The 25,793-nt window shown below is 38.1% G+C and overlaps 5 protein-coding genes across 9 annotated transcripts in view; 3 read left to right on the top strand and 2 right to left on the bottom strand.

Annotated features, from left to right (window-relative positions):
• LOC101307470 (putative disease resistance RPP13-like protein 1-like) overlaps nucleotides 1-1,570 on the top strand; it is an 11,513-nt gene extending 9,943 nt beyond the window's left edge. The window contains exons 3-4 of the mRNA XM_004294495.1: nucleotides 904-1,001; nucleotides 1,084-1,570. The gene's annotated coding sequence lies outside the window, so the exon portion shown is untranslated. The remainder of the gene's footprint in view (nucleotides 1-903; nucleotides 1,002-1,083) is intronic.
• Nucleotides 1,571-2,002: 432 nt separating this feature from the next.
• On the top strand, nucleotides 2,003-4,157 carry LOC101307183. The gene is made up of 4 exons (XM_004294494.1): nucleotides 2,003-2,111; nucleotides 2,987-3,086; nucleotides 3,174-3,640; nucleotides 3,744-4,157. The coding sequence occupies exons 2-4, from the start codon at nucleotides 3,029-3,031 to the stop codon at nucleotides 3,918-3,920; spliced, it is 702 nt and encodes a 233-aa protein (XP_004294542.1). The 5' UTR covers nucleotides 2,003-2,111; nucleotides 2,987-3,028; the 3' UTR covers nucleotides 3,921-4,157.
• Nucleotides 4,158-5,521: 1,364 nt separating this feature from the next.
• Nucleotides 5,522-7,695, bottom strand: LOC101308651 (protein RDM1-like). Its single transcript, XM_004294499.1, has 3 exons — nucleotides 7,614-7,695; nucleotides 6,736-6,877; nucleotides 5,522-6,023 (listed from the first exon to the last, which is right to left on the bottom strand). Exons 2-3 carry the CDS (start codon nucleotides 6,857-6,859, stop codon nucleotides 5,644-5,646), a joined length of 504 nt encoding a protein of 167 aa, XP_004294547.1. The 5' UTR covers nucleotides 6,860-6,877; nucleotides 7,614-7,695; the 3' UTR covers nucleotides 5,522-5,643.
• Nucleotides 7,696-8,165: 470 nt separating this feature from the next.
• On the bottom strand, nucleotides 8,166-10,167 carry LOC101310096 (trichome differentiation protein GL1-like). Of its 4 annotated transcripts, XM_004294507.1 has the most exons (4): nucleotides 9,829-10,167; nucleotides 9,535-9,735; nucleotides 9,326-9,455; nucleotides 8,166-9,235 (listed from the first exon to the last, which is right to left on the bottom strand). In XM_004294507.1, the coding sequence occupies exons 2-4, from the start codon at nucleotides 9,632-9,634 to the stop codon at nucleotides 8,959-8,961; spliced, it is 507 nt and encodes a 168-aa protein (XP_004294555.1). In that variant the 5' UTR covers nucleotides 9,635-9,735; nucleotides 9,829-10,167; the 3' UTR covers nucleotides 8,166-8,958. The 4 variants fall into 4 exon arrangements, with proteins under 4 accessions (XP_004294555.1, XP_004294554.1, XP_004294552.1 ...); XM_004294506.1 differs by having other exon boundaries at nucleotides 9,326-9,842; XM_004294504.1 differs by having other exon boundaries at nucleotides 9,302-9,842.
• Nucleotides 10,168-19,427: 9,260 nt separating this feature from the next.
• LOC101305831 (3-oxoacyl-[acyl-carrier-protein] reductase FabG-like) lies at nucleotides 19,428-22,948 on the top strand. 2 transcript variants are annotated; one of them, XM_004294489.1, is made up of 3 exons: nucleotides 19,437-19,957; nucleotides 21,575-21,804; nucleotides 22,464-22,948. In XM_004294489.1, exons 1-3 carry the CDS (start codon nucleotides 19,618-19,620, stop codon nucleotides 22,740-22,742), a joined length of 849 nt encoding a protein of 282 aa, XP_004294537.1. In that variant the 5' UTR covers nucleotides 19,437-19,617; the 3' UTR covers nucleotides 22,743-22,948. The 2 variants fall into 2 exon arrangements, with proteins under 2 accessions (XP_004294538.1, XP_004294537.1); XM_004294490.1 differs by lacking the exon at nucleotides 22,464-22,948 and having other exon boundaries at nucleotides 19,428-19,957; nucleotides 21,575-22,253.
• The last annotated feature ends 2,845 nt before the right edge of the window (nucleotides 22,949-25,793 follow it).

Below are 25,793 nucleotides of genomic sequence, written 5' to 3' on the forward strand. Positions count from 1 at the left end.
GCAATCGACTAAAAACATCAAAAACACCATAAAACTTCCACCTCAAATTTCTCCTTACCTAGCTCAAGAGGGAGTGAGTCCTTTTAGGGCAAGGTTGCTGGGTTGGAGGGCTACAAAACCATACCAAGCTTGCCCGGATTGGTGGCCGGAGGAGGAAGTTCCGGCGAAGTGAAGGTTTGGACAGTCGGACCTTACGGGTGGCACCGCTCCTTCACGACGGCGCTAGGGCTCCTCTCACCGGTCTAGAAATGTTGCTGGGAGGGAGACCGACCGAACGGGACCGGTCCGGTGGCGAACGGAGGTCGGACGGCGGCGGGAGGACGGCCGGAATTCCGCTGGGTGTAGAGAGAAGAAAATCGGGTGAGAAGAGAAGAAAAATCGGGAGGGAGGGAGAAGAGAAAGAAGAAGAAATGGGTTGGGCTCGGCCCAGCCGACCCAACACCCATATTTCCAAAATTCAACACCCCGAAAAATAATACCCGAATAAAATTACCTTTTACTAGCTAAAATTTACTATTTTTACCGTCGTCGTATTTTCCTCATACGAATAATCCTCCGCACATAATCGTCCCCGAAACCCCTCTAGGGACCAATTAAACTATTTACTCAATGATCGAGACGGTAAAATTCTTATTATAATCACGCTAATAAATAAGGTAAAAATATAAGGGTCGGGATGTGACACACTAAACACAGATTTTTCTTATGTATCTGAGATGGTGTAATAGTTTAAACGCTTGAGGTCACTACTTGCAAGTTGTCATATATTTAGTCACTAGCATTGTTATGTACTATGCATCAGATAGGATTTTATGGCGTGTGAACAGGAGGGACTAGTCAGTATGACCAAAAGCAAGTTCCACCAAGTCCTAAAAAGAATTGCAAAACATGCATTTTATGCAGGACTTGTTGAAGCAGTGATGCAGTAGCAAGGAGAACTGTCTAATATTCTTTGATCCATTTGATCAGCGGATGACGGGATGAGGCTTCACCTAAACTAGGTAATATCTCATTTGAAGGTTTAAATTTCCACTTGCCCACTAGTTTTCATATTCAGGTCAATTCTATATATGATTTCCACAGATATTCTTATCCTATTGGCCGGGGCTGAAACTTTTTTACAGCATGGAAGGGAAGGAAGAGTGGATGCGAGTCATGTGACCCAAACTGGGCAGATTCAAATTCAACCAAAGGAAAACTGATGTAGGGGATGGTTCAATGTGGGTTTTGGGGCTCAAAACAGCTTGGAATGGTGAAATCTGATCAAAGTTGAATCCTGTTGGACTCCAGGAATCAAAATTGGTAGAATATTCGCAACTGAGAGGAAGAACAGCATGATACGGTCTTTGTCAGCAAAGGAACAGTACGCTGAAGTCCTTAAGGCTGGATTGTGAGAAACCTATAAATTTTTTAGGGAGCTGAGGATGCTTCCCTGTGAGATCTTATTGGAAAGGAATGCTAGTAAGGTGTATTGTTTTTTCTTTTTTTCATGGGTGAAATTAGGGCTGCTCCTCTGTTGAGAGGGGTAAAGAGGAGTGGTTTATGATTGTAATCTTCTTCATTACTGGGTTTATCATCATCTTGTTCACCCGAGGATGTAGGCAAGTTGGCCGAACCTCGTTAACTTGTAGTGTTAGTGTTCATTGTCATATGTTGTTTTTGCTTGCATCCATCTTGGCTAGAATAAGTTCACCTGAGTGTATGAAAAATGATCAATAAAGAATCTGCGCTAGTTCACAAAGAAAATGAAGTCATCTCCGGTCTCTACTGTACGAATTCCCCTCTTGTTCTCAGAAAGAAGTAGAGAGAGGAGAAGCTTAGGCAAAAGTAATTGAATGGCAGAGTTGTAAGATTAGTTTTAAATAGGGGCAATATCGTCATCAGATTAGATGGTCAGCTTGTAATTATGCAACAGATGAGGGACATCGATGTAATACCATATGCAGTTACCGTTGCAACCCATTGCGCTCTATATAAACGCGACGAAACAGAAAAGAAAAAAAATCAACAAAAGAAAAAGAAGAACTGGGAAACGAAACTCTCAAATTCCAAGAGCAATTTCAAGAGCAAATTCCAAGAGCAATCTTCGCATCTCGCTCGTTCGTTCGTCGGTGAGCTTTCTCAATTTTCTGATTTTAATTCATTTCTCTAGGGTTTTGTGTTCAAATCACTCCATGCCATGGCTTCAATTGAATTGAAATCCTCAATTTTAGGGTTTGTGGAGATCGGTCATCACGATTAATCAAATTTAGGTTTTATTTTTGGGGCTTCGTGTAATGGTTTGAAATGGGTATAGAGTAGTATGTATCAAGATATAAACTTGAGACCTGATTTTGTGAATTGTGGGGACTAAGAGTGTTATTCCAGGTTCTGATTGAAATGGGTTCTTTATGGTTCTTCAATTGATGGTAAAGATTCAGATTGTTTCTTTTCTGGGTTTTCATATGTGGTTTCTGAGATGGGGTTTATGTACAAGATTTGGTCTTAGACTGGATTTAGTGAATTGTGATTTTAGGGGTGACAAATGATGACTTTGTTCTGCATACTGGTGATATTAAACAACCTGGGATTTGGAATATGTTTTAAAATCACTCCTTTCTTTTTATGTTCATCTTTTTGGTTTAAACTGGTTGAAAAATTGTTTGATTGTCTGTAAATGTAGGGATGCTATTGTATGACACTGACCATTTCTTCTAACTTTCTTACTGATAATCTGTGATCTAACTTATAGTGTTTTTGCTTAAAAGCAAAATAACTTGGTGTATTGATCTGATGTTGGTAACTATATCTTCTTTCTTTGAAATGTTTCTATGCAATGGTCCAGTTAGGCTTAAAATTCTGCTGTATGTTTTCTTTTATCCTAAACTGTCAATGGACAATTTGAACAAAGGGGATATATTGTACATGGGATGGTACTACTCATGTGTTTATGCAATGCATACTATGCATGGTTATTTTCTTACTTTCTTTCATTTGTTTTTTACAGTTAGCAGAGAATTAAAATCAGTTGGCTAAAAAGAGTATACCAATGGCATCAAAACTTCTTCGTTTGGTGCAAGATCAGAACCTCAATGTTCACTCTGATGGTACTCACCAAGTTTTTTGCTATGCTATTCCGTAATATCTCAAATTCTTCCTATGATATTTTGGTCTAACAATATCATCTACAACAGGAGCTTCTGTTGCGGGAAAGGGAGCATTCAAATCAACAAAGAAAGGTGGACTTGCTGGAAGGAAACCTTTGGGAGACCTATCAAATAGGGGGAAGCCTGATTTCACCAAGGCAACAAGAAAGCCTGCTCTGAACAATTTTCCCGAAATCATTGCTGATGCAAGCAATAGGAAAGGCATATCTAAAACCTCTGGTAAAGTGAAGACTAGAAGCATCCGAAAGCCTCTAAATGATGTGTCTAATTACACAGTGAAGCCACGGCTTCAGAAGACTTCTATTGTTGTGTCAGAGGCATCTTCTTGTGAGTATGAGAACGAAGGTTTCCTTCATGACCATAGCCTGTGCATCAAAGCAAGGAGAGAGGCTTCGGAGATGGAACAAATGGATATATTTTGGATGATAAATGGACCAACTCCATCCAAGAACCTCTCATCTCCACCAAAACCTTCTCAGTTAACTGAAGTGGAGGTAAATTTTCAAATGCTTTCTTTTGCAGCACATCTAGTTCGTTAGTTTGGATAATTCTGAACTGTATGGTTCCTTTAACTATCTTTTATGTTGTGATTTTCAGCAGGAGAGTGCAGCTGAGTACTTGAAAGAGATACCTGAGGATCAATACACCTTGCTTCCAATCACGCGGGACTCAGTCTCTTCACCTCCTTGTTCTCCACTTCCATCACCAGATCGCTATACCAATTTGCATCCGATTTGGGAGGACTGTGATTTTCAGGTGATGGAATCACCATAGTTTCCCTTCCAAATTGTGTACTATGTGATGTGATGCGCCATCAATCTACTTCAAATTGATGTAGCCAGGACAACTCTGTTATTAGTTTTTCTTGGTTTTTCATTAGTTCTGCATTTGAATGCTTCTCCTAGTTCTTAAAGTTGATGGTTCCGTCTGTACATATATTAATTTTTTTCTTGTTCAGTTGAAGCGTACCTATGTAGTCTGATATTTTTAACTATTTATCTTTCAAATCCTTTTATCTTTGCTCGAGTCTGAAATCATTTCTTTCTTAGCGGGTTTGTTTGAATTCCTGTGCTTGCCTCATATAGCCGATTAATGATGGTGGTAACAGACCCGGGAAGATACTTGGGGGAGATCAAAAGCAACACCTTCAAGTTGACTAGCCACATTATAAAGCAAGTGGCTTCACTAATGCTGGTCTAATACATGTCTGCTAGAGGTGTACGTACTGCTCATCATTTGGATCACCAGATGATCAGATGACACCAATGTCTACAATATTTCTTTGGGGACAGATATTTTCAATATATCTCTAGCTCTTGGTTATAATTTGATCACTATATGTGTTTCAAACTTTCAATGTATGCCAAAGTCTAAACTCTAAACAAGACGCCTAGTATTTTGGTGTCACCATGGAGTTTCTACCCAGTTTCTTATTAAAAACAACAATTATCATGGAAATTTTGACACCGTGTCAAAGAGAGATGCATTATCACCACAGATCTCTCTGAAAATTTGACCCGTGAAATTTCAAAGAAAATTAGAGGCAACTAAACTAAGTATCAGACAGAAATAGTGAACTAGAAGCTGTTCTGAGTTCTTACATCTACTAACTGACAATAGAAATCAAACAACCATGGTTAATTAAAAAACTAACTAAACAGACCTTTAATTTGTTTGTACCAATGTACCGAATCTTAAATCAGAGGCTATTTACCTCAGTCTCACTCTTCTTGTTCCCCTTTCTGAAAATACAAAGAGAGTTCCTTTCCAACTACCTAATGAAGCAAGGCAATACTGAAGTTGTGCTTGAGCCGTTTAACCCCAAATTTAGCTAGTCGTTGATGATCATGGAGTGAACTGTCAAAAGGGAATAAAAAAAAAACACAAGATTCTTGTGCATTTGAATCATATCTTGTTTATGTGGATGCAAGAACGAGACAACTACTGGAATCAAGCTCGGCTCATGCTTTTTGAAATGTACGTTTATTTGTTCCTTCATCACCTCTACACATTTGTAGCTAAGCTGTAGCATTCCATTGTCCTACACATTTGTAGCTAAGCTGTAGCATATTGATTCCGTTATCCTATACTGAAACTCAAACAGTTGCCGACATTTTAATGAAAGGCCATTGGAAAGCATTATGACTGGTATGATAGTAACACATGGTGTTGGTGATGCATAACTAGATAGCATTGTGCACCTACACAATCACCTTTTCCAATTCTACCGTGCCATAGAAACTGCTTCAAACCTCACATAATAGCATAAGTCTATTATCATGGACATCCTTTTGTTATGCTTTTGTGTGCGTGTTATGCTTTTGTTATGCTTTTGTGTGCGTGTTTGTTGAGGCTTCTTGCAGGCTTACAAGTTATGACAAACAAAATATTTTTGATTTCATGCTGAACTGTAACAAAAATTTACATAAAAAAAAAAAACAAACAAACAAACAAAGTTAACAAGCAAACTACAGCAAAGTGAAGGCCTTTCACCCATTCACGAGCTGCTGTCTAATTGGGGAAAGATGGAATCAACAAAGGCATGGTGCATTGGATCCAATAGCCACATATTGGCTACATGATGATGAGATGAGGTGTTTCGGTGAACTTCTTCAATGAGCCATATGGTGACCTCGGCTTTAGAAGGATGAATGATGGCATCCAAGGGCCTGAATTCGTCCTCACTGCCAATCCTCAATTTGTCCCACTGTCTTAGCTGAATATTGGTGAGATAATGCAGAGGTTGTCCATAAAGCTGCTTAATGGATTTACCTAAACCCATCCATGAGGTAAATGGAATAACAGAGCCACGATGTGTTGGGATTGGGATGTGCTTCATGTACTCCTGATACATCTCTGCCCTCCTCATCAAAGCACCTGCAATTCAAAGCAGTTTTAGAGAACTTAGGGAGTCCTATTCGGAAACAAAGCTATAAAATCAATGCAACAGCAACATATTTGTTAAGGAAATCAACATAGATTTAGTTGAACATAACAACTTCTCAAAATGCTATATACAGGACTGTTAGTCACTCGTGATTTCTAAATAGGTTAGCACACATTGGCAATACTCCATTCAGTGAATTATAGCTCCAAATATTACAACAATAACTATAACGACACCCTGGTGTAGAATAAGGAAAAACACTTGCTGAAATAATCCTAGAAGCAAAAAAATGTTATATTACTAATCCAATTACCAAAACAAACAGCATTGCATAGTGTTTTATTTTATTTTATTTTTTATTTAACAGCATTGCATAGCTTGGATCAGGGATTTTTACAGATTGATTATTTCTCTCCATGGCATTAATGAAAGTAATCTAAACATGCTAGAGGTTATCCATTTTCTTTTTCAAAGCTTACTTTGATCATAGATTGATGAGGTATTCCAAACTCACAAGTCAAGACATTTCTGAGAAAGTTACTGATTACAAGCTCAATAGGACCACGGAATCATTGATAGTCTATGAAGAAACATACATTCGATTGATGCAGGTGCAAAGTTAGAAGAAAACCTGAATTACAGTATTTAAACTTTAGGTAAGTTCACTAGTTTCAGCAAGACAAGGCTCTATTGTGCAAGTACCTTCAGATGTTATTGACTGCTTGCTATCACACTCAGTAGTGACTTCCATCTCTGCGTCTGAGGAAGACGAGTCATCTGATGATATAATATCAACCTGCTCATTTGATGGATATGGCCTCTTCATGGTTTAAAAACTGATAACCTGCATAAAAGAACTTACTTAGTATTGGCATCCTAATACACCAAACACACCATAAGCTAAGGCTCTGCAGAGATCTTTAAGCACTGCCCACGCAACATAAAAATTTACTAAATAAACTAGCTACTCTAAAGGTTCTATAGCAACACCATCATCGTTTCTTTTTGCCACTAAAGAAATGCAGTCATTTTGGACTATATTCAGGACAACACTTTCCCTTCAATTCGATCTCATTGCTGACCAAATCATAACAACATTCATTCTAATCAGAACCTAATCCTACAGAGCTTTCCTCTTGCAATTTCATAAAAGCAAACAGATAAATAAATCTAGCATGAACCCTGCCACATCATGGCCTTGAATACACTAGCATACAAATTGACAACCAAATCCACTGATAACAACAACTCTGACCCATAGTTGCTCATACTAGACTCTAGACGCAACAATTCTTGCCATGTTCATAAAAATAGATTTCTTGGTCTCATCAATTCAGTCATCTCTGCACATTTGCCTAAACCAATTTGCATGCAGTTTTGAAACATCTAACCAACACAAACATTCTTTCATCCAAATAGCAAAAAAGAAACGAACTTTCTCGATTATCGGTTTCTGGGTCTTACCCAGAATCAAAAAAAAGAAAAGAACCCAGTTCCTATAAAGCTTCAGAAAACAAGAATTGCCCAGAAAGCAAGAACAAGAAACGAGTCACAATTAACAGAGAGAGAGAGAGAGTGACCTGTGAAAAAGAGAACGAGTGTGTTGATGTTGGGTGACTTGGGTCTGATTTAGCAAAAGGGTGAGACTGTGATAGTGAGTGTGGCAGAGATGGTGGCGAGTTGGCTATAAAAAGGTGTGCTGCAGTTATTTTCTGTTTTTTTTTTTTCTCCTCCTTTTTCATTACAAAGTTATTAGTAAAACATATTTCGATGTTCTGAAAACACCGGTAAACTCGTGTTTTTGCGAAGTATGATATCGAGACCTTAAAATAATAGTTTAACATTTTGAGAAAAACTCAAAAATAAATTTGAACGTTAACTTATTAAGTTATCGAACACGGTTAAATTCCTCAGTAACTCGTAATAAACCGATAAATTAGTAAAATTAAATACGGGGCATTACAGAAAACTCGTAGAAACTATTTTGTTGATGTTATTCAAAAAATAATAAACAGAACAATAAACTCTGAAATTAAGTCCCCTCAAGGAAATTACACTATTCGAGGGAATTAATGAGGGAATTACAGAAAACTTGTAGAAATGAATGCTCAATAATTAAGCAATACCCTTTTCAATAATTAAGCAGGCTCATGCTCTAAATACAAACGAATTGAATGCTCAAATAACATTGACGCAATAGTATTCTGACTATTCTCTACATTGATACTGATATACAAAAACAAAAACAAATAACATTAATTCCCTCATATAGTGTAATTTCCTTGAGGGGACTGAATTTCAGAACAAAAACATGCAGGTACTGAAGTGACTTTTATGAGAAAGCCTGCATTATCTCTAGTAATATGACTCATATTTCGGCAGAGAAGGCCTGCAATATATTATTTCTAGTAAAATGACTCATATTTATGCTGCCCAGGTGCACGGTTAAGAAAATAAGTAGGATGCAGTAACCACTAACCACAACAAAATTATCATTTTTATGCTCCCGAATTTGCCAACATAAAGAAAACATTGTCTTGATCATCAACAGGGTTGGAAGATCCTTTATAAGGCATTAAGTTTGATTTCAAATGTTGAAGTAGAGGTGAATGATCCACGTTACAATCAGGAAATGCAAAACTTGATTATCCGAAAGAATGATTTAAACATTCAGGAGATGAATCACAAAGCCTTTTCTATTTGTTTTTGTAACCGATTAAACTTTGTGCAGCTGTATCATCATTATCAAAGTTGCATAATTTCCAGAATTCTGAAGCTGGAATATCAGACCTCAAAAGCTGCTCTAAGTAGCAACTCATTATGTGGTCTGGTGAGTTACCCTCTGTGGAAGAGATTGATGTATCACTACTAGGTTCTGGTTCCACTACCACATTACCATTGCCCGACTTTCCCTCTTGCTTTGGTTCAATCAACATCAGTTTCAAGATTTTCGTCATTATGTGACTGTTGGTGAACAGCTTTACCAACTTTCATTATTCTTGCCGGATTCGTATGGACTGCATCAGAGTCTGTCAACAGCAAATGGGAGCTCCCAACAGAAGGTTTGTTGTTCCGTTTATTGTTTTCTGATATGCATTGCTTCTTGCTATTGATGATCTTCCTTCTTCTTATGACAGTGTTCCAGTGATTCTTGATTTCAGTATCTGTTCTCCCTGGAAGTCTCCTTGAAATGAGAGACCATCTGCAGATGCCAATAGTCTTTCTTTCAGCACTTACAAAATCAATCCACAAAGAAGAAACAAAATACCTGAAGATGAAGGCAGTGGTAGACCTGTTGCCTAAGAGCTTGTGGAGTCTCATGATGAGGTCTTCGTCCTCCGGTGAGATATTGCCCCTCTTGATATTGGATCTTAGATAGTTTAGCCACCGCACCCTGCAACTTTTCCCGCATCTCTTGAGACCTGGATCCGTTATAACATCTTCACTAATTTTTGTTCCATGTAAACTATAATCCATTGTCTTGGTATAAAAATTTCTTACCTGTTTCCTTTGAAACTTTGCTCCACTTTCCTTCGCCGTGAGTTTCGACATAATCTACAAGGATATTGTCCTCTTGTGTAGTCCAAGCTCCTGTATTCATGTCGATCTGAACTCTCTTCTCTCTCTCTTACACACTGAACCACACATTTATACACAAACAAAATGTTTGGTTATGCATGCTACAGGTCTTTAGAAACTCCCCTGGATTTTTATACAGTGTTAGGATCTCTGTCTTTCTCTTCAAATTCATTACATCACGTTCAAAATTAAGAGTTCGGTTAACTTTCTACGTACATTGAATAATGATTTCCATTCATCTTTGAAATTGGTTTATAAATATAGCAAGTGGAGATTAAACTGGCGGAAAGAGACATGCCGTCTGGTCCTGTACATATTTTAGAGCAAGAGCTTCTTGTAGTTCTGAACATGTTTGATTAGTGGTTGCCACAACCAACTTTCTTCTGATTTGGACACATGCAGTTAGGGCTGCTTGCTTTGTTAGCTTCCAGACCAATTGATTTGAATAGAGGAGAAGAAGAAGAATATTCAACGTGCATGAAAGGACTTCTGTTCATGTTACAATATACAATAGGGTGATGATAGGATGCATATGATTTCAAGAAGGCTGATTATATGAGGATTGGAACGTGCTTGTTTGCATGTGTGTATATTAGGCAGCTTTGCCCAACATTTTTCTATTGTTGTTGAAGCCACATATATATGCTTTGATACCGAATCTGTGATGACTAGCTATGTAACAACAATTGCTAGGTGTAGGCTGCCATTTAACACAAAAAAGCATTATTTTGTTTGTTACGACGGTAAACACAAAAATTCTTGTAATGAATAACAGAAAGACACATGTACAAAATAATATATTTGTATTGATTGAATTTACGGGTTACAATCTCTGTGGGTATTCTTTTAACAAGAATGTCTTTTGATCCGATCTTCGACATTGATTTGATCCAAGGGTGACAAGCACTTGATCTTAAATTGAACTGTTGTAGTTTGAACTTATTATCGTATTGCCGATTTGTAAAAGGAAGTTGACCAAGGGCCGTAGAGGCTTGATCTTGATTGAATTTGGGCCGAGAGAGGTGTCACGTGGTGAACGTTCTTTAGCTTGATAGCGGATGAATCAACACGTGTGTTTGGTGCTTGTTGGTTCTCCACGAGCTTATTGAAGAACTTGGTAAAAGTTTTGATTTGTTGAAAGGCTTGAAGACGAGGGTTGATCAAGGGCTGTAGAGGCTTGACGTTGATCGGGTTTAGGCCACGAGCAGTTCCACGTGGTGGTTGCTCTTCGTCTTGTAGTTGGTGAAGATGTTGGTTATTTGGCAACTTGGGACTCTTTGGGATTTGACAACTTCTAGGCTTGAGGTTGATGAAGAATCGGCTATTTGGCAGCTTGATAATTCTTCAAGGGTTTTGGGAGAATTCTGAGCTCTCGGGAGTAATTTTTCTCTCTTGTCCGAAAGTCCTTTTCTTGATATGAGAGGGGGGTATTTATAGTGTCAATGTTCCTCCGTTTGTGGAATGTTTTGAAGACACCGTTTTAATTGTATTTCCTTAAGGGTATAATTAAATTAATCAGTCTTGATTGATTGATCTAATTATAATTATTAACATAATTAAATCAATCAGTATTTATTGATTGATTCGATTATGACCGATAAGGTATTTTGCAAATTTAATTAAATGTTCGACTTCCTTTCTTATAATCAATTTAAATTGAAATTTGATTATCGATTGACATTTAATATTTGCTTTTAGTCGGGATTGATGATTTTTGTTGTCGACCGACCATTCACATGTCGTCACATGTCATTTCCGAAGACTTTTCAACTTTCCCGACTCATGAACCACATATGCAATTTGTCGGGACCATGTGTTATATGAATAATCTAATAATTATTATTCTCATTAAATTTTATGCATCTACAATTGCCCCCACTTCAAGGTGTAGTCGTGTTGCCTTCACGTGTCGGAGGTGCGGCTTGAAGTCCATACTTTTGACGTGGACAATTCTGGGCCAACTTCTTGGGCTTCAATGTATGTGGGAATTCATTTTAATTTGTAGGAATCCCGAATTTGTAGGGACTCCTAAATTTGCAAGGATTCCCTATATATGTGGGCATTCCTTAAAATTTACAGAATGTCCAAATTTGTAGAGATTTCTTAAATTTGCAAGGATCCTTACATATTTTATTTAATTCAGCAGAGATTTTCGAACACCAAATATAAATGGAAATAAATCTTAGATATATTACTTTCTCGATTTGATTGATTGTTTGCAAGATTTCCCACAATAAATGATTTCGGACACCAAATAATTTGAGGCTATATGGCGGGAAATCTTTGATTCCCTCCATAATTTTCTAGTCTCAACTAGGTAATTACCGGTGTAGCAATACCTAGGGCTTCAATATAAATTAGGGTTCCGAGTTTGAACACATCCATCCCCATATCGACTGCCTCAAGGTTCTCGTCCCCCCGTTACTGTGATGTTTTCTGCTTTTCTTTCCTCTTGATTTGACTGTGTTGGCTTTGTCTAAAACTCTAAATCACCGATCCTTCTGGTATTAGTTTTATTTTTATTTTTATTGCAGATCACAGAACACAATTGAATTGCCCTCAAGTTGTAGGCGGAGAAGACCCTTGGCCTTGATAGGACAGCAACAAAACATAAGGTACTCTACGTACCTAATTTTTTCTTCAATTCTTTTCGTTTGATATTCTGATGCTTCTATGGATTTCTAGGTTGCCCAGCAAAACTAAATTGCCCCCTAAGTCACTCTGAAGAGACCTTTCGACACAGAAAAAATTGATTGAGGTATTACCTTGGCTTAAATTATTCTTGGACTAATCCTCTGACCCTTTTTGAAAGGCAAAATTGACCATTTGCCAAAGCTAATGGCACTCATGCATGCACGTGGGTGATCTTTAATCACCTTGAATACTCTTCTTAATTCCCATGGCAGCACCTCTTCTCCTTCATTTTTATTTACGCAGCAACCCTTTTCTTTTTTTTCTTTTTTCAGACTTTGGTAATAATTCGGTGGTAATTGAAGAACGCGAACACCTAACCGCTTGATTTGTTCCACTTCTTTGATGTGGGATAAGTCGTTCAAAGTGTTTAGGCTTTTCGTACCTTGGCGGCAATTGAAAAACGCGAACACCTAACCATTTGATTTCTTCCATCTCTTAGTCGTGGGATTAATAATCGCTCAAAGTGTTTAGGCTTTGCGTACCTTGATGGCAATTGAAGAATGCAAACACCTAACCGCTTGATTTTTTTTCACCTCTTAGACGTGGGATTAATCGCTCAAAGTGTTTAGGCATGCGTACCTTGATGGCAATTGAAGAACGCGAACACCTAACTATTTGATTTCTTCCACCTCTTAGACGTGGGATTGATCGCTCAAAGTGTTTAGGCTTTGTGTACCTTGAAGATAATATGAAGAACACGAAAACCTAAACTCTTGATTTGTTCCACCTCCTAGACGTTAGATAAATCATTTAAAAGTGTTTAGGCTTTGCGTACCGTGAAGACAATCTGAAGAGCGTGAAAACCTATGTAATACCCCGGAAATTTGTTATTAGTTTCTAATAATAATTGGGAATTTTCGAGTTTAAGTTAGTGTGTTTTGAGGTTCGAAGGAAGATTGGAAGTGTTCGGATGCATAAGTTACCCGAAACGATATTTTGGTTTTGAAGGGTCAAGAGTTGACTTTCTAATCTGTTGGGTTTCTCGAGAAACTTCCTTACGAAAGTTGTAGAGCACGATGATACGAGTTCGTAGACACGTGGCACGCATAAAACGGACTTCGTATGAGAAAGTTATGGTCAGCAGAAGTTCATGGCTTTACGAGAATTTGGGGTTAAATAAGAAAAGTTTAGGGTTTCCATTTCATTTTCCGGAACCCATTTCTTCTCTCTTTTCCTTCTCTCTCGCGCCTCACCCTCATTGTCCGAAAATCCCTTTCGACCCGACCCAAACCCGGCCGACCCGACCCGACTTTTTCGGCCACCTCGGACCGACCTAGACGCCGGCACCGGTTGGGTTTTCTTCCTCTCCTCCGTCCGAGCTGCCTTGTGGTGGTGGCTTGCGCCGATTCTCAGCGGTGTGTGCGATTCGAAGCTTGGATGTTCGGGTTAGAGACCCGAACGAAATTCTCACCTCCGGCGGTGGCGACGCAGCTTGGAACCGGTCGGGATAGATGCTCCTTGGCGTCCTGGTTTTTTTTCTGGTAGTCTTCTAGTGCGACTCACGGCGGAGAGTGACGGTGGTGGATTCCAAACTTTCAAGCGAGTTTCCAGTGTTTTCCTACCGATTCCAGCCGAATTGGTTCAACCGTCAGGTATAAAAGTTGTTTCCCTTTCTTCAATCTACAAGTTTGCTGTTGGAAGTTTGTTGAGATTTTGAAGTTGCTGGGGTGGCGCGTGGGGCCCACTCGTCGCCGTCTATGGTGGAACGTGGCGGCGCGTCCGACAGGGGTTGGGAGGTTAGGAGTAACTGTTAGCTTATGTTCGTCGATACAAGCACGTTGACATATCATGAGGTTATGTTATGATCAAGTTTTGCATCCTAGGTTTAAGAGAATCGTGAGAGATTGTTAAGCTTTGGTGTTTGAGCTTTGAAATTCTTGTTAGCTATTTCAATAGGTTGGTTAAGGGTTCCTATGACCTTGGGAGGTCTCGGAAGAAGGTTGTCCCTTTTTGGGCAAATCTTAGGTTAAGGCTTGTTAAGGGTGCAATGTTCTTTTTGTTTAAGTGGTTATTAAAGTTATTAATTGTGTTAAATAGGTAGCGTGTGGAGTTGATATTTAAGCTTGGCTCTTGTGTTGTGTTGAAGACACAGCGGGAATTTAGGTGAGTAAAATCTCACCAAGGTTCACTTTGTGACATATTTATTTATGGTTATTATGATGATGATAATTATTATGATGATGATTATGATGATGAAAATGTTGATGATGAAGATTTAAAAACTATGTTTTTCTTTTTGCTTGTTTTAAAATATATGAGTTTAATCGCCAACGACTCATAGGTAAGAAAAAACAAGTTTTTATATTTAAATGATTATTTTTAAGGTTCTTGTGATCATAATATTTTAGTTCTTGGTAGATTATTCTTGTGGGAATATCTATGATTGTTCATATAAATATATCTATGTGGAAGAATATAATTTTTATGATGTGCTCTTTGTGTTGTTGATGATGATATTATTATATTGTGAGTAAATCTCACATGGGTTCATAAAGAAATCGAGTTTATTTTATAGTTTATTATTGCTAATTGTGAAGTTGTCCTTGAAATGAAATGATTTTGTTTTTAAATATAAATGAGCTTGATCGTCAACGGCTCATGGGTAAGTAAAAATATTTTTCTGATAAAAATAAAATATTTCAAAAGAACTTCTGATCATGGGTTATTAGTTGTCGATGTGTGTGTCTTAGTGGTAATTGTGTGCATTAGTTGTGGAACAGTGCCTTAGTGGTGAACTGGTGATTGTGTGCATTAGTTGTGGATGTGTGTGTCTTAATGATGATTGTGTGCATTCGTTGTGGAATGTGCCTTAGTAGTGATTGTGTGTCTTAGTTGTGAATGTGTGCCTTAGTGGTGATTGTATGCATTAGTTGTGGATGTGTGTCTTAGTGGTGATTGTGTGCATTAGATTAGGAGTCTTCGTGGTGGACCGGGAACCAAGCCTTGGCCGGGTGATTGATTACGGTCAGTATAGAGCTCTAGTTTGTCTGTCGGTACTTCATGGGGGATGACTAAGTGTCAACGAACCCATGCGTACGCGTTTGTTTGGTTACTTATGAGGGATGACTAAGTGTTGACGAACTCATAAGTAAGAGTAGAGAAATGATTATGTGATGTTCTTATGTGTTGTCATTTAAATTCCTTGCTTTGAGTATCTCCTGAACTATGCTTATCCGCAGGAGATTCTAAATCTTTACTTGTGATTTTTAGTGAATTCCTGAACTACATTTTTTTGCAGGATTCATTTATGATTTTAATTATTTGTGGATGGTTGTGTTTTCTTATTTACTCTATTTTAAATTCTCTCATTTTTAGGCAATTCCTGAACTAAGTTTATAAGCAAGAATTACTGATGTTTATCTTGTGATGTTAGGTTGAGTTCTTTAATGTAGATTTACTCATATGAGCTTTTAAAGCTTACCGAGTTTGTTGTTTACAACCCGGTACACCAATCCAGGGTGTAGAGGTTGATTTTGCAGGTCAGGTTTAGCAGAGTTAAGGCTGCGGCAATTAGGTAATTTTTCTTTTTGTTTACTTTCTAGTTGTTGTGAGTATTGAGAGAGTTTTACTTTGTTCAAAATTATTTTCCACAAGTTGTAAAACTAAATTGTTGTAGTGATTGTTTTTCTTTTTTGGTTATTATGCCTTGAATTTGAAATTTTTTATTTATCCAAAATTTAGGGTGTGACAACCTAAACGCTTGATTTGTTCCACTTTCTGAAAGCGGGAGGAATCACTTAAAGTGCTTAGGCTCTACGTATTTTTCGACCGCGCAAGGAAGAGTAGAAATCCTGAGATTGCACAAAGTCATCCTCTTTCAAGTTTTGTATGTCTCTTCTTTAACATGGAAAACACTTCGAGCAAATTCATTTCCTTGTTTTGATATGGCAGTACTCTATACAACCCGAGCAAACTCATTTTCTTACTTTGTTATGACTGGACTTAGAAGCATCTTCCAAGCTGCCTACGTACTCTTACGAGAAAGAGATCAAGTCACGACGTAGTTCAAGGATTTTTTTATATTTTTTTAGGTGTCGTACGCAGTTTATGCTCGTGGGGGCAAGGAGCATTTTTTTTTTTGTGCCTTGTGCAGTTGAGGCTCATGCAGGCTAGGAGTTGTTTTTTTTTTTCTTTTTTTTGGTTGTCATTTGCAATTTAAGCTCGTGCAGACAAGGAGCGATAATTTTTTTTTGTTTTTTGTTTTTTTTTGTGTGTCATTCGCAGTTTAAACTAGTGCGGACAAGAAACATTTTGACTCTTGAGTGGTCTACATAAATTTAGACGGGTTGCATGCCCCTAACAAAGGTGTTGAGGACACCACTTCAAGGTGTTCAAAAAAGATGGTTGCATAATTTGACTAAGCCACGTCATCTTCAACATCTAAACATATCTTTCCTTGTTGTGCTAGCTTCATGATGAGGTCTTTCAAGACGAAGCCCTTCTCCAGGATGACCGATGACACGGTGGTACTTGTAATACTTAGGATCATTGACACGATGCATCTCTTCTGGACGCTTGCAGTCTGGCAATTTGATTAGTTCTTTTTCAAGCAAGTTTTCCAACATCTCAACAACATCGAAATCTGGAAAAGGGTAACTTTTAGCTTCCAAGTCATTTAGAGTTTGCCTCCTTGCTTGATCTTGCAGGAGTTGTACTGATTGCCAAAGACTCTTGATTCTCTGGTTCTATGATGTCACATTTTCTTTGGCCATGACTAGCCAAACTGAGTTCCATGTCATGAGCTCGGGTAGCAAGTTCTTCAAAGGTGCGAGGCTTTATCCCTTGAAAAATGTACAACAAATCCCAATGCATGCCTTGAATACACATCTATACCGCTGACAATTTTAAGAGTCGGTCTTTGCAGTCGAGACTTAGTGTACGCCAACGATTGATGAACTCTACAGCAGGCTCGCCATTTTGTTGTTTGGTGTTGGTGAGCTCTAACATACTCACCATGCGACGTGTGTTGAAGAAGTGGTTCAAGAACTCCTTTTCCATTTGCTCCCAGCTGTCAATGAATTCAGGCTCCAAGTCTGTAAACCATTTAAACTCCGTGCCTTGGAGTGAGCGAACAAATTGCTTCACAAGATGATCACCATCGGTGCCAGTGTTGTTGCATGTTTCGATGAAATGTGCGATGTGTTGCTTTGGGTTACATTTGCCATCAAATTGTTAAAACTTGGGAGGTTGGTAACCAGTTGACATTCTCAAATTGTCTAGCCGCTTGGTGTAAGACTTGGAATACGTTAGTGTATCTCGAGGCGAACCACCATATTGAGCTTTGATTGTCTTGGCAATCATGTCTTGAAGCTGTTGAACTAACAATGAAGCTAGGATGGAATTTGATTCTCCTTTTTGCTCGGAAGATGATCCACTAGACTTGTCTTTCTTATCGCCATGAAGGTTATTCTCCGAGTCATTGTCGTGGTGAACTTCTAGCTTCTCCATGAGTGATGCAATTTCTACATCCTTCTCTTCAATGGTCTTTTGGAGCTTCTTCACCGCTTCAGTCAACTGGGCTATTTGGGCCGCTTGTTCTTCCATGTTGATCACTTCTATCACCATGACTTGCATGGCGCAAGAGTCGTCTTCTAGAATCGCTTCAATTTGATTGTCAAGATGCAATTCCAAGTGTGGACATATCTTCGAATCAACTTTGGTTGTGGGCGAAGGAGAATGTTTCCTCGAGTTGCCTGACGATGTTAAAAGTCTTTGCTTCGTGAGGTTTGCCACCATTGTTGTCCAAACGTCGATCAGCTGAAACTGCTTTGAGGAATGAAGGTTGAATGTTGTGAGTTGAAATGACTCACTATGAGCAACATGATCGCTAAGGTTTCTACTGCTTTTCAGAGTAGCTATATAGCTACCTTGTTGGTCTTGTTTTTCGATTTGATTTGCACCATCTTTGAAGCCATGTGATGAGGATGGCGAGATTGTCGGAGGAGGAGATGAGAGGCAGAGATGGTCTCACTGGGCGTGCCAATTTTGTAAACACGAAAATTTCTGTAACGAATAACAGAAAGACATGTGTACAAAATAATATATTTGTATTGATTGAATTTGCGGGTTACAATCTCTGTGGGTATTCTTTTAACAAGAATGTCCTCTGATTCGATCTCCATCGTTGATTTGATCCAAGGGTGACGAGCACTTGATCTTGAATTGAACTGTTGTAGTTTGAACTTCTTATCGTGTTGACGATTTGTAGAAGGAAGTTGACCAAGGGCCGTAGAGGCTTGATCTTGGTCGAATTTGGGTCGAGAAAGGTGTCACGTGGTGAACGTTCTTCGGCTTGATAGCGGATGAATCGGCACGTGTGTTTGGTGCTTGTTGATTCTCCAACAGCTTGTTGAAGAACTTGGTAAAAGTTTTGATTTGTTGAAAGGCTTGAAGACGAGGGTTGATCAAAGGCCGTAGAGGCTTGACATTGATCGGGTTTGGGCCACGAGCAGTTCCACGTGGTGGTTGCTCTTCGTCTTGTAGTTGGTGAAGATGTCGGCTATTTGACAATTTGGGACTCTTCGGGATTTGACAACTTCTAGGTTTGAGGTTGATGAAGAATCGACTATTTGACAGCTTGATAATTCTTCAAGGGTTCTGGGAGAATTCTGAGCTCTCGAGAGTAATTTTTCTCTCTTGTCCGGAAGTCCTCTTCTTGATATGAGAGAGGGGTATTTATAGTGTCGACGTTCCTCCGTTTATGGAATGTTTTGAAGACAGTGTTTTAATTGTATTTCCTTAACAGTATAATTAAATCAATCAGTTTTGATTGATTGATCTAATTATAATTATTAACATAATTAAATCAGTCTGTATTTATTGATTGATTCGATTATGACTGATAAAGTATTTTGCTAATTTGATTAAATGTTCGACTTCCTTTCCGATAATCAATTTAATTTGATTGAAATTTGATTATCGATTGACATTTAATATTTACTTTTAGTCGGAATTGATGATTTTTGTTGTCGACTGATCATTCACACGTGACCACATGTCATTTTCGAAGACTTTATAATTTTTCCAACTGACGAACCACATATGCAATTTGTCAAGACTATGCGTACCTAATGGCTTGTGTGACAGGTACATCCACTGTAAGATATACAGACCTGGTGGCTGGAGTGATATATCCGTGTTCATCATAGGTCTCTCAACGTTAAAGTTTCAAGTTTGTCGTGATAGATATTGCCTACCAAGCTATCACAATATCACCTAACCTTTTTGCACCCAATGTGAGTGGAGTTCCACGTGTAAGGAGTATACGCTATTACCCTCAAAAGCACACACCAGTTCTATTCACTCTTTACAATGGCGAAGACCCAAGTCTCAGACCACCTGGAGCCATGGCACGACCTCCCCGACAAGGTCGTCATGGTCACCGGCGCCTCTTCCGGCCTCGGCCATGACTTCTGTCTCGACTTGGCTAAAGCCGGCTGCCGGATTGTCGCCGCCGCACGCCGCGTCGATCGCCTCCACTCTATCTGTGACGCAATCAACAAACTTTCCACCACCGCGCCGCCTCAGACGAGGGCCTTCGCGGTTGAGCTCGACGTCAGCGCCGACGGCTCTGCTATTCAGAAGTCTGTGCAAAAGGCTTGGGATGCCTTTGGTCGCATCGACGCCCTCATCAACAACGCCGGTGTTAGAGGTTGGTTGCCTTCCATCTCTACCTAATTATTGTTTTTTTTTTCTAATAATTTTGAATTGATTATTGAATTTCCTTAACTAATTTCGTTATATATTTTAGGAATTAGGGGAAATTGAGAGCAATTTGGAATATTTAAGTGTTGCTTTGGAATTTAAGGTTTGTCTGGACATGTAGGAATTTGGTAACAGCTTTCTATATACAATGCTATTGTTTGATATTGTAAAATGCGGCTTTCGGTTTGAGCTAATTTATGAGATTAGTACTGATGTTAAATTAGTTAGAGTGTGCTTGGTAAGAATTTGGGTGAGATAACTAGAGATATGCTTGACATTCAAAGTCGCTAATCCCAAAAGTTTAAACATTTGGAGGCCGTATGCTGGCTTTACTACTATCAATCCGAATATTTTTGGTCTCCAACTTATGTAAAAGACAGATGACACTACAGCTACCAAAAAAGAAGAGCTTAAACCATGCAAGTGCATTCAATATTTCAGTTATGGCATATGGCAATCTTTTCTATGAAATATGTGATAAATCTTTTCAACCAGCTTGATAAATTATAAGATGATATTTTTATTTTATTTTCTCTTTTGGTGAATTCATGTAACTTTTAGCATAGCTTAGGAGTTCGACACCAAGTTTCTTGTTCTGTGCTTTTATGATCTGTTGTTGGGAATAAATTATCAAAGAGAGTATTTGTTTGAGAGACTGGTGGGAGCCTTCAGTGAGCATAGAGGGGTCAACTAGTTACCGTTAGTGAAGCCTCATAGATATGGATTAAAGTACCTTCACCACAAGGGAAGCCGACCAAACTCGTTATTTTTTATTACGTTCTTTTCATTATAACTTATTTAATTTAATTTGATTAAACTTACCTTCACTCATAAAACATCAGTAAGTAAAACTAGATACCTAAAAGCAATTTGATACCATCCTTCCCTGATCCTAGCCTCTCAAATATTAACTCTTTTCTTTTGCTCCATTCTTTTACACAATTATCTCATTTCACCACTAGAATTGTGATGCATCATTACTAAAGCATTTTGTACTATGCTATTAAGCATTAGATCGTACAAAATCGCATACGAATCGATATTCTCGGAATCCGCTAAAAACCCAAGTTTATTGGATATATGTATTCCATGACAATGATTCATATTTATTGTTTCAAATTGTGCCCACTAGGAAAAGTTTCTGGCGTGTCCCATCTTGGCAGGAATATTAATTCTTTTAGATGTCCTTGCATGTTGTCTTATTGCGTAGAAAGATGGTAATCCATATGTTGTCTAAACTTGCCATCTTAGGATTAGAAGATTATGCTTCGATTGCATAGGATTTGGTAAGCTTCATTTGTATCATGGTTGGGTGTACTTGGGTATGATATATGCACCTGCATGTATACACAAACATATATTTGTGCACACACCAACTCACACGTGCTAGATACAGCACAAACCAACAGGGTATGCTGCCCTACTAGTTTTATGTTCTTGACGTAGATTGTCCTTCTTTGGATACATGATTACTCACCTAACCTCAACCCGTAAACCCCATCTTGAGAACTTAAATTAAGACTCCTTTAAAATTAAGTTCTCATCTTCCATCTCTGGTCTCTAGGTACTGTGGCATCTGCATTGGAATTGTCTGAGGAGGAATGGAACAACACGTTAAAGACAAACTTGACAGGCACCTGGTTGGTATCAAAATATGTTTCCCTATGCATGCGTAATGCAGATAAGGGAGGATCAATCATTAATATATCTTCCATTGCTGGTCTTAATCGTGGATATTTGCCTGGAGGTCCAGCATACAATTGCTCAAAGGGTGCCGTAAACACCTTGTCCAAGGTATTTTCATTGGAGTACAAATTATTAAAATATTATCAACAACTCAAGAGAACGGAGTCATATTTGTGTTAGTAGCTTGATATATGGATTTTGGCCCGTAAATGAAACATAACTACTTGAAGTGATGCCTGCCATGTTGAGTGGTGACTGTTGCTCAACATTAGCATTAAAGAAGATAAGTTACTAAGTCTATGAATAGAGGAGGGATGAATCAATAAGACCTTATACTTCAAAACAGAACTTGGTCTATAAGTAGAAGTAGTTCAGTTGTTTATATTTATCAAAGGCTTTGTTCTTGGTCTACAAGTTTTGATTCTTGGTATCTTTAATTCAGTATTTAAAGCTAAATTGCTGGTCTTCTATAGTATAGTAGACTCGAAGTTGTTTGTTTGTAGTTTTGCACCATATAGCATATTACTTCCTAACTTTTCTTCATGTTTTGTTGTTGGCATTGTATTATCCTCAACTCTATTTGTTTAACACATAGCATAATCCTAGCATTGTGCTTAAAGGATTTTTGTTTTAATTTATTTTTTCATCTGTAAACTGTCATAATCTTCGACGCTGTTGATATTAGGGTTTCGTGTGGGTATGTACTATAAAAATGTTATTTATTGGTCGAGTGATGGAACTATACTGTTTTGTATTTTGTTTAACAGGTCATGGCTTTGGAGTTGGGGGCTCACAAGATCAGAGTGAATGCAATATCACCTGGGCTGTTCAGATCTGAAATTACAGAAGGTCTTATGCAAAAAGATTGGCTACACAATGTGGCTATGAGAACTGTCCCTTTGAGAACATTTGGCACTTCAGATCCAGCATTGACATCACTAGTTCGTTATTTGATACATGACTCCTCTGAGTATGTCTCGGGAAATATCTACATTGTAGACGCAGGAGCCACTTTGCCAGGTGTCCCTATTTTCTCTTCCCTATGAATTTGATGTTGATATATGTTCATAAGAAAACAATCTTCAGTAATAAGACATATTTGGTACCACTCTGCAAGTGTAAGGGTTGAATAAGAAAAACAATCTACAAGATCTTTGAGTCATGCGATTATTACATGTGTCGCGTAATGAAACTTTGCCAATTTGTGAATGTTACCGTAAGGAATATCATCTGAAATGTGACCGTCAATTTTTTATTTTTTTTTCGACAACTATTTAGGATAATCCAAAACATGAGCCTGTTTATTTAGTTATTTAATTTTTTTAGGTTTTGTGTTCCTTCTGAAAATATTATGGCCGTCATTTAGTTTTCCAATATTTCTCGCAATAATTGCCTGGTGAGTCACAGCATGCATAAGGATTTGAATTACCATACGTTGCATTCTCAGAATTTTTCTTTTAAGGCACTTGGATTGACCACTGAGAAGGCATGGGAAATTCTCCAACATTTGTTTCATTGAGTTCACTTATTTCTAGCATATTTTGTTTGGCCAATTCCGTGACTGGTTATTTTTTCTTTGTTCTAATTGAAAGGGTGGTGTCAGGTCTTTAAAATGGGGAGGTCGTATTCCTAGACCTGGGCTTTTCTAGCACTAAGTGATACACGGGCTGAGCAGTGCTGGCCCTATCATGAATATGTTAGGCCCATATCCTACTCAAAGGCCAGAAAATGTTTGGTCCTGCGGGCAAACTATGCATAACTTATTTTAGGAGGGTTTATGGTTTATGTCGTCCTTCATTAGCCAGACCGTTGCTTTTAAAAATTACCTCTGAAAATATTTTCACATAAACTAAATTAGAAGCAGCTTTTCCACTTGCTTTTCCCAGTCTGCTAAATGAACTTTTGCCGGTCTGCCACTTCTGGTACTACCTCTTATTCCTGTTTTGTCACTTTCTGTCCTCGAACTCCAATACTGATGTAAACCTCTTGATGGAGTTCATGACCATCAAGGAGTGGGTTTGGAATTGCCAATGACAAGCAAGAAGAGATGCTTCTCTGAAATTGAAGAAGCTAACGATGATGTTTTAAAGAAGTTAGGTTGGTAAGGCTGAGAATGGGAAGGAAGAATAGTGTCCTGTCAGTGGGAGTGGCAGGCAAATTATGTAACATCAAAATAACAATACATTGTGGTTTTAAAATTAGGGTGTGCATTGTCATGATTGTTTCTCATTCATAGTTTGCTTCTAGTTTTGCCATGATTTTGAATTGATGGTCAGATTTTTCAACTTCTATCTATTTCTGCATGTTAGCTACTGATCCATGCTGAAGAAGATAGAATCATAATATTATTCTTTTTCTTTGACTTCGATATTTTTGCTATTCGTTTTGATGTTTCATTCTTCTTTTTCTCTGATTTCAATATTTCATTCTTTTGAACTCTTTTGATTCTGGTATTTCATTTCTTTTTATGCATCCTGAGCTGGCCGCATTTTGCTCAAGTTTTAGTCTTCATGTTGCTACTCATAATATCATCCAGATATTTTGCAACGGCTACCTGGGAATTTGTTTATCTCATCAACTTTTGTATGAGGCTCTAAATTAGGGATTAGACCAGATAGTTTCAGTTATCCATCTGTTCTTGATGCTTGTGGTGAGGATATGGATATTGCCATTGGGAGGGAGAAGGTTGCATAAGGTCATTTATTTCTGATGCTAGTTGTCAAGTGTGGAATTTGGTTGTGGAAAATAATTTCGTCTCCTTGTATAGGGAGGTTTGGGGTTGTGGATGTTGCCCATCACTGATCTGACACATGCCGTAAAGGGTTGTTATTTGTTGGAATGTATTGATCTCTTATTACGCCTGCACCAAATATGTTAAAAGTTAAAGGAAGCTTGCAGGTGAAGACGGGTTAGTCATGAAGAAAGAGATTTTGAATGCAAAGAAGAGTGGCATTTTCATGCAGTAGTGAAGGGTTTTTACCGAGATTTCCAGTTGAGAATTAGAACTAGAGAAGAACAGAGAGGTAGGGGAAAAGCTCCTTATCCCCATCTAATTTCCTCTGCCAATCGCCTTGGTGTGTCCAACTCTACACATACTACGGTCAGAACATGTGAATCTGTGATGATTGATAAGTATATCCTAAGGTGGGTCAAGTTTATTCGAAAACAATGGCATTACTCCAACTTTTGTTTTGTCTATGCCAAACTCTTCGACAGTTCAGAATAAGAATAGGAAGGAGCTCTGCACAAGGAATATATGGTTTGCTTAAAATACTTGTGTTCCTTAACTTACTATGAACCTCCATACTTGTCTCAATTATTATTCAGTAATAGACTGGTTTTTTCACCAAAAGAGAGAAAAAGGGTGAGAGTATTTCTGTGGAATAAAAATGTGCATGGAATCAGGGTCCAGCTATGTAGCACCGACTAAAGAGTTTAATATGGGAGAATGACGGTGCTAATTGCTAGCTTAGGTATCCTAATATATAATGCTTGTCCCCTCTCACCTAACATTGACCTTCATTTCGTCCAAATATGGGAAATCAGTGACTGATCTTGTCTTCTTGATGAGCTGGTTCTCTAGAAAAATTTCATTGCAATTACTATTTTTATACATTTAGCTGATCTTGAACATTATAACGCGTAGTCCGGACTTTGCATCAATTCTGCAAGTGAGAAAAGGAATACAAGAAAGATGGGAGAGCTTTAACCAATCAAGTAATCTCTACTTGTGAATCAGTTAAGCAGTTGATGTATCACATAAGCAATTTTTGTTATGCTATTCTTACTTACATATGCTTCATTCGGCCAAAAAACTAAAAAATATGCGAGTTAAAATTGTAAATTTGTAAGGACACAAAATGAAAGCATTAACCATTCAATTGAAAAAGGAAAACAAAAGAGTGGAGAAATGTAAGAAAATGAGATGATTGGTGACTAGTGATGAATCATAGCTCTTACTCAACTGTCCTGATACGAACTTATTTTACATGAATTCATTAAAACTAGTGTGTACCAAAGGGCCAAGGCTGAACAAGATTCAAGGGTCAAAATTCTCTTTGTTACATAGTGATAATACTCATATTTTGGATTAAAGG

The sequence above is a fragment of the Fragaria vesca genome, linkage group LG3 (assembly GCF_000184155.1).
Source record: "Fragaria vesca subsp. vesca linkage group LG3, FraVesHawaii_1.0, whole genome shotgun sequence".
Lineage (NCBI taxonomy): Eukaryota > Viridiplantae > Streptophyta > Magnoliopsida > Rosales > Rosaceae > Fragaria > Fragaria vesca.

Coding starts and splice junctions, on each gene's coding strand:
- LOC101307183 (XM_004294494.1), top strand. CDS start 3,029: ATGGCATCAAAACTTCTTCGTTTGGTGCAAGATCAGAACCTCAATGTT. Junction 3,087..3,173: donor CCTCAATGTTCACTCTGATG/GTACTCACCAAG, acceptor CATCTACAACAG/GAGCTTCTGTTGCGGGAAAG. Junction 3,641..3,743: donor CTCAGTTAACTGAAGTGGAG/GTAAATTTTCAA, acceptor TGTGATTTTCAG/CAGGAGAGTGCAGCTGAGTA.
- LOC101308651 (XM_004294499.1), bottom strand. CDS start 6,859: ATGAAGAGGCCATATCCATCAAATGAGCAGGTTGATATTATATCATCA. Junction 6,024..6,735: donor GCAGTCAATAACATCTGAAG/GTACTTGCACAA, acceptor TTTGAATTGCAG/GTGCTTTGATGAGGAGGGCA.
- LOC101310096 (XM_004294504.1), bottom strand. CDS start 9,585: ATGTCGAAACTCACGGCGAAGGAAAGTGGAGCAAAGTTTCAAAGGAAA. Junction 9,236..9,301: donor ACCACTGCCTTCATCTTCAG/GTATTTTGTTTC, acceptor TGGCATCTGCAG/ATGGTCTCTCATTTCAAGGA.
- LOC101305831 (XM_004294489.1), top strand. CDS start 19,618: ATGGCGAAGACCCAAGTCTCAGACCACCTGGAGCCATGGCACGACCTC. Junction 19,958..21,574: donor CAACAACGCCGGTGTTAGAG/GTTGGTTGCCTT, acceptor TCTGGTCTCTAG/GTACTGTGGCATCTGCATTG. Junction 21,805..22,463: donor CCGTAAACACCTTGTCCAAG/GTATTTTCATTG, acceptor TTTGTTTAACAG/GTCATGGCTTTGGAGTTGGG.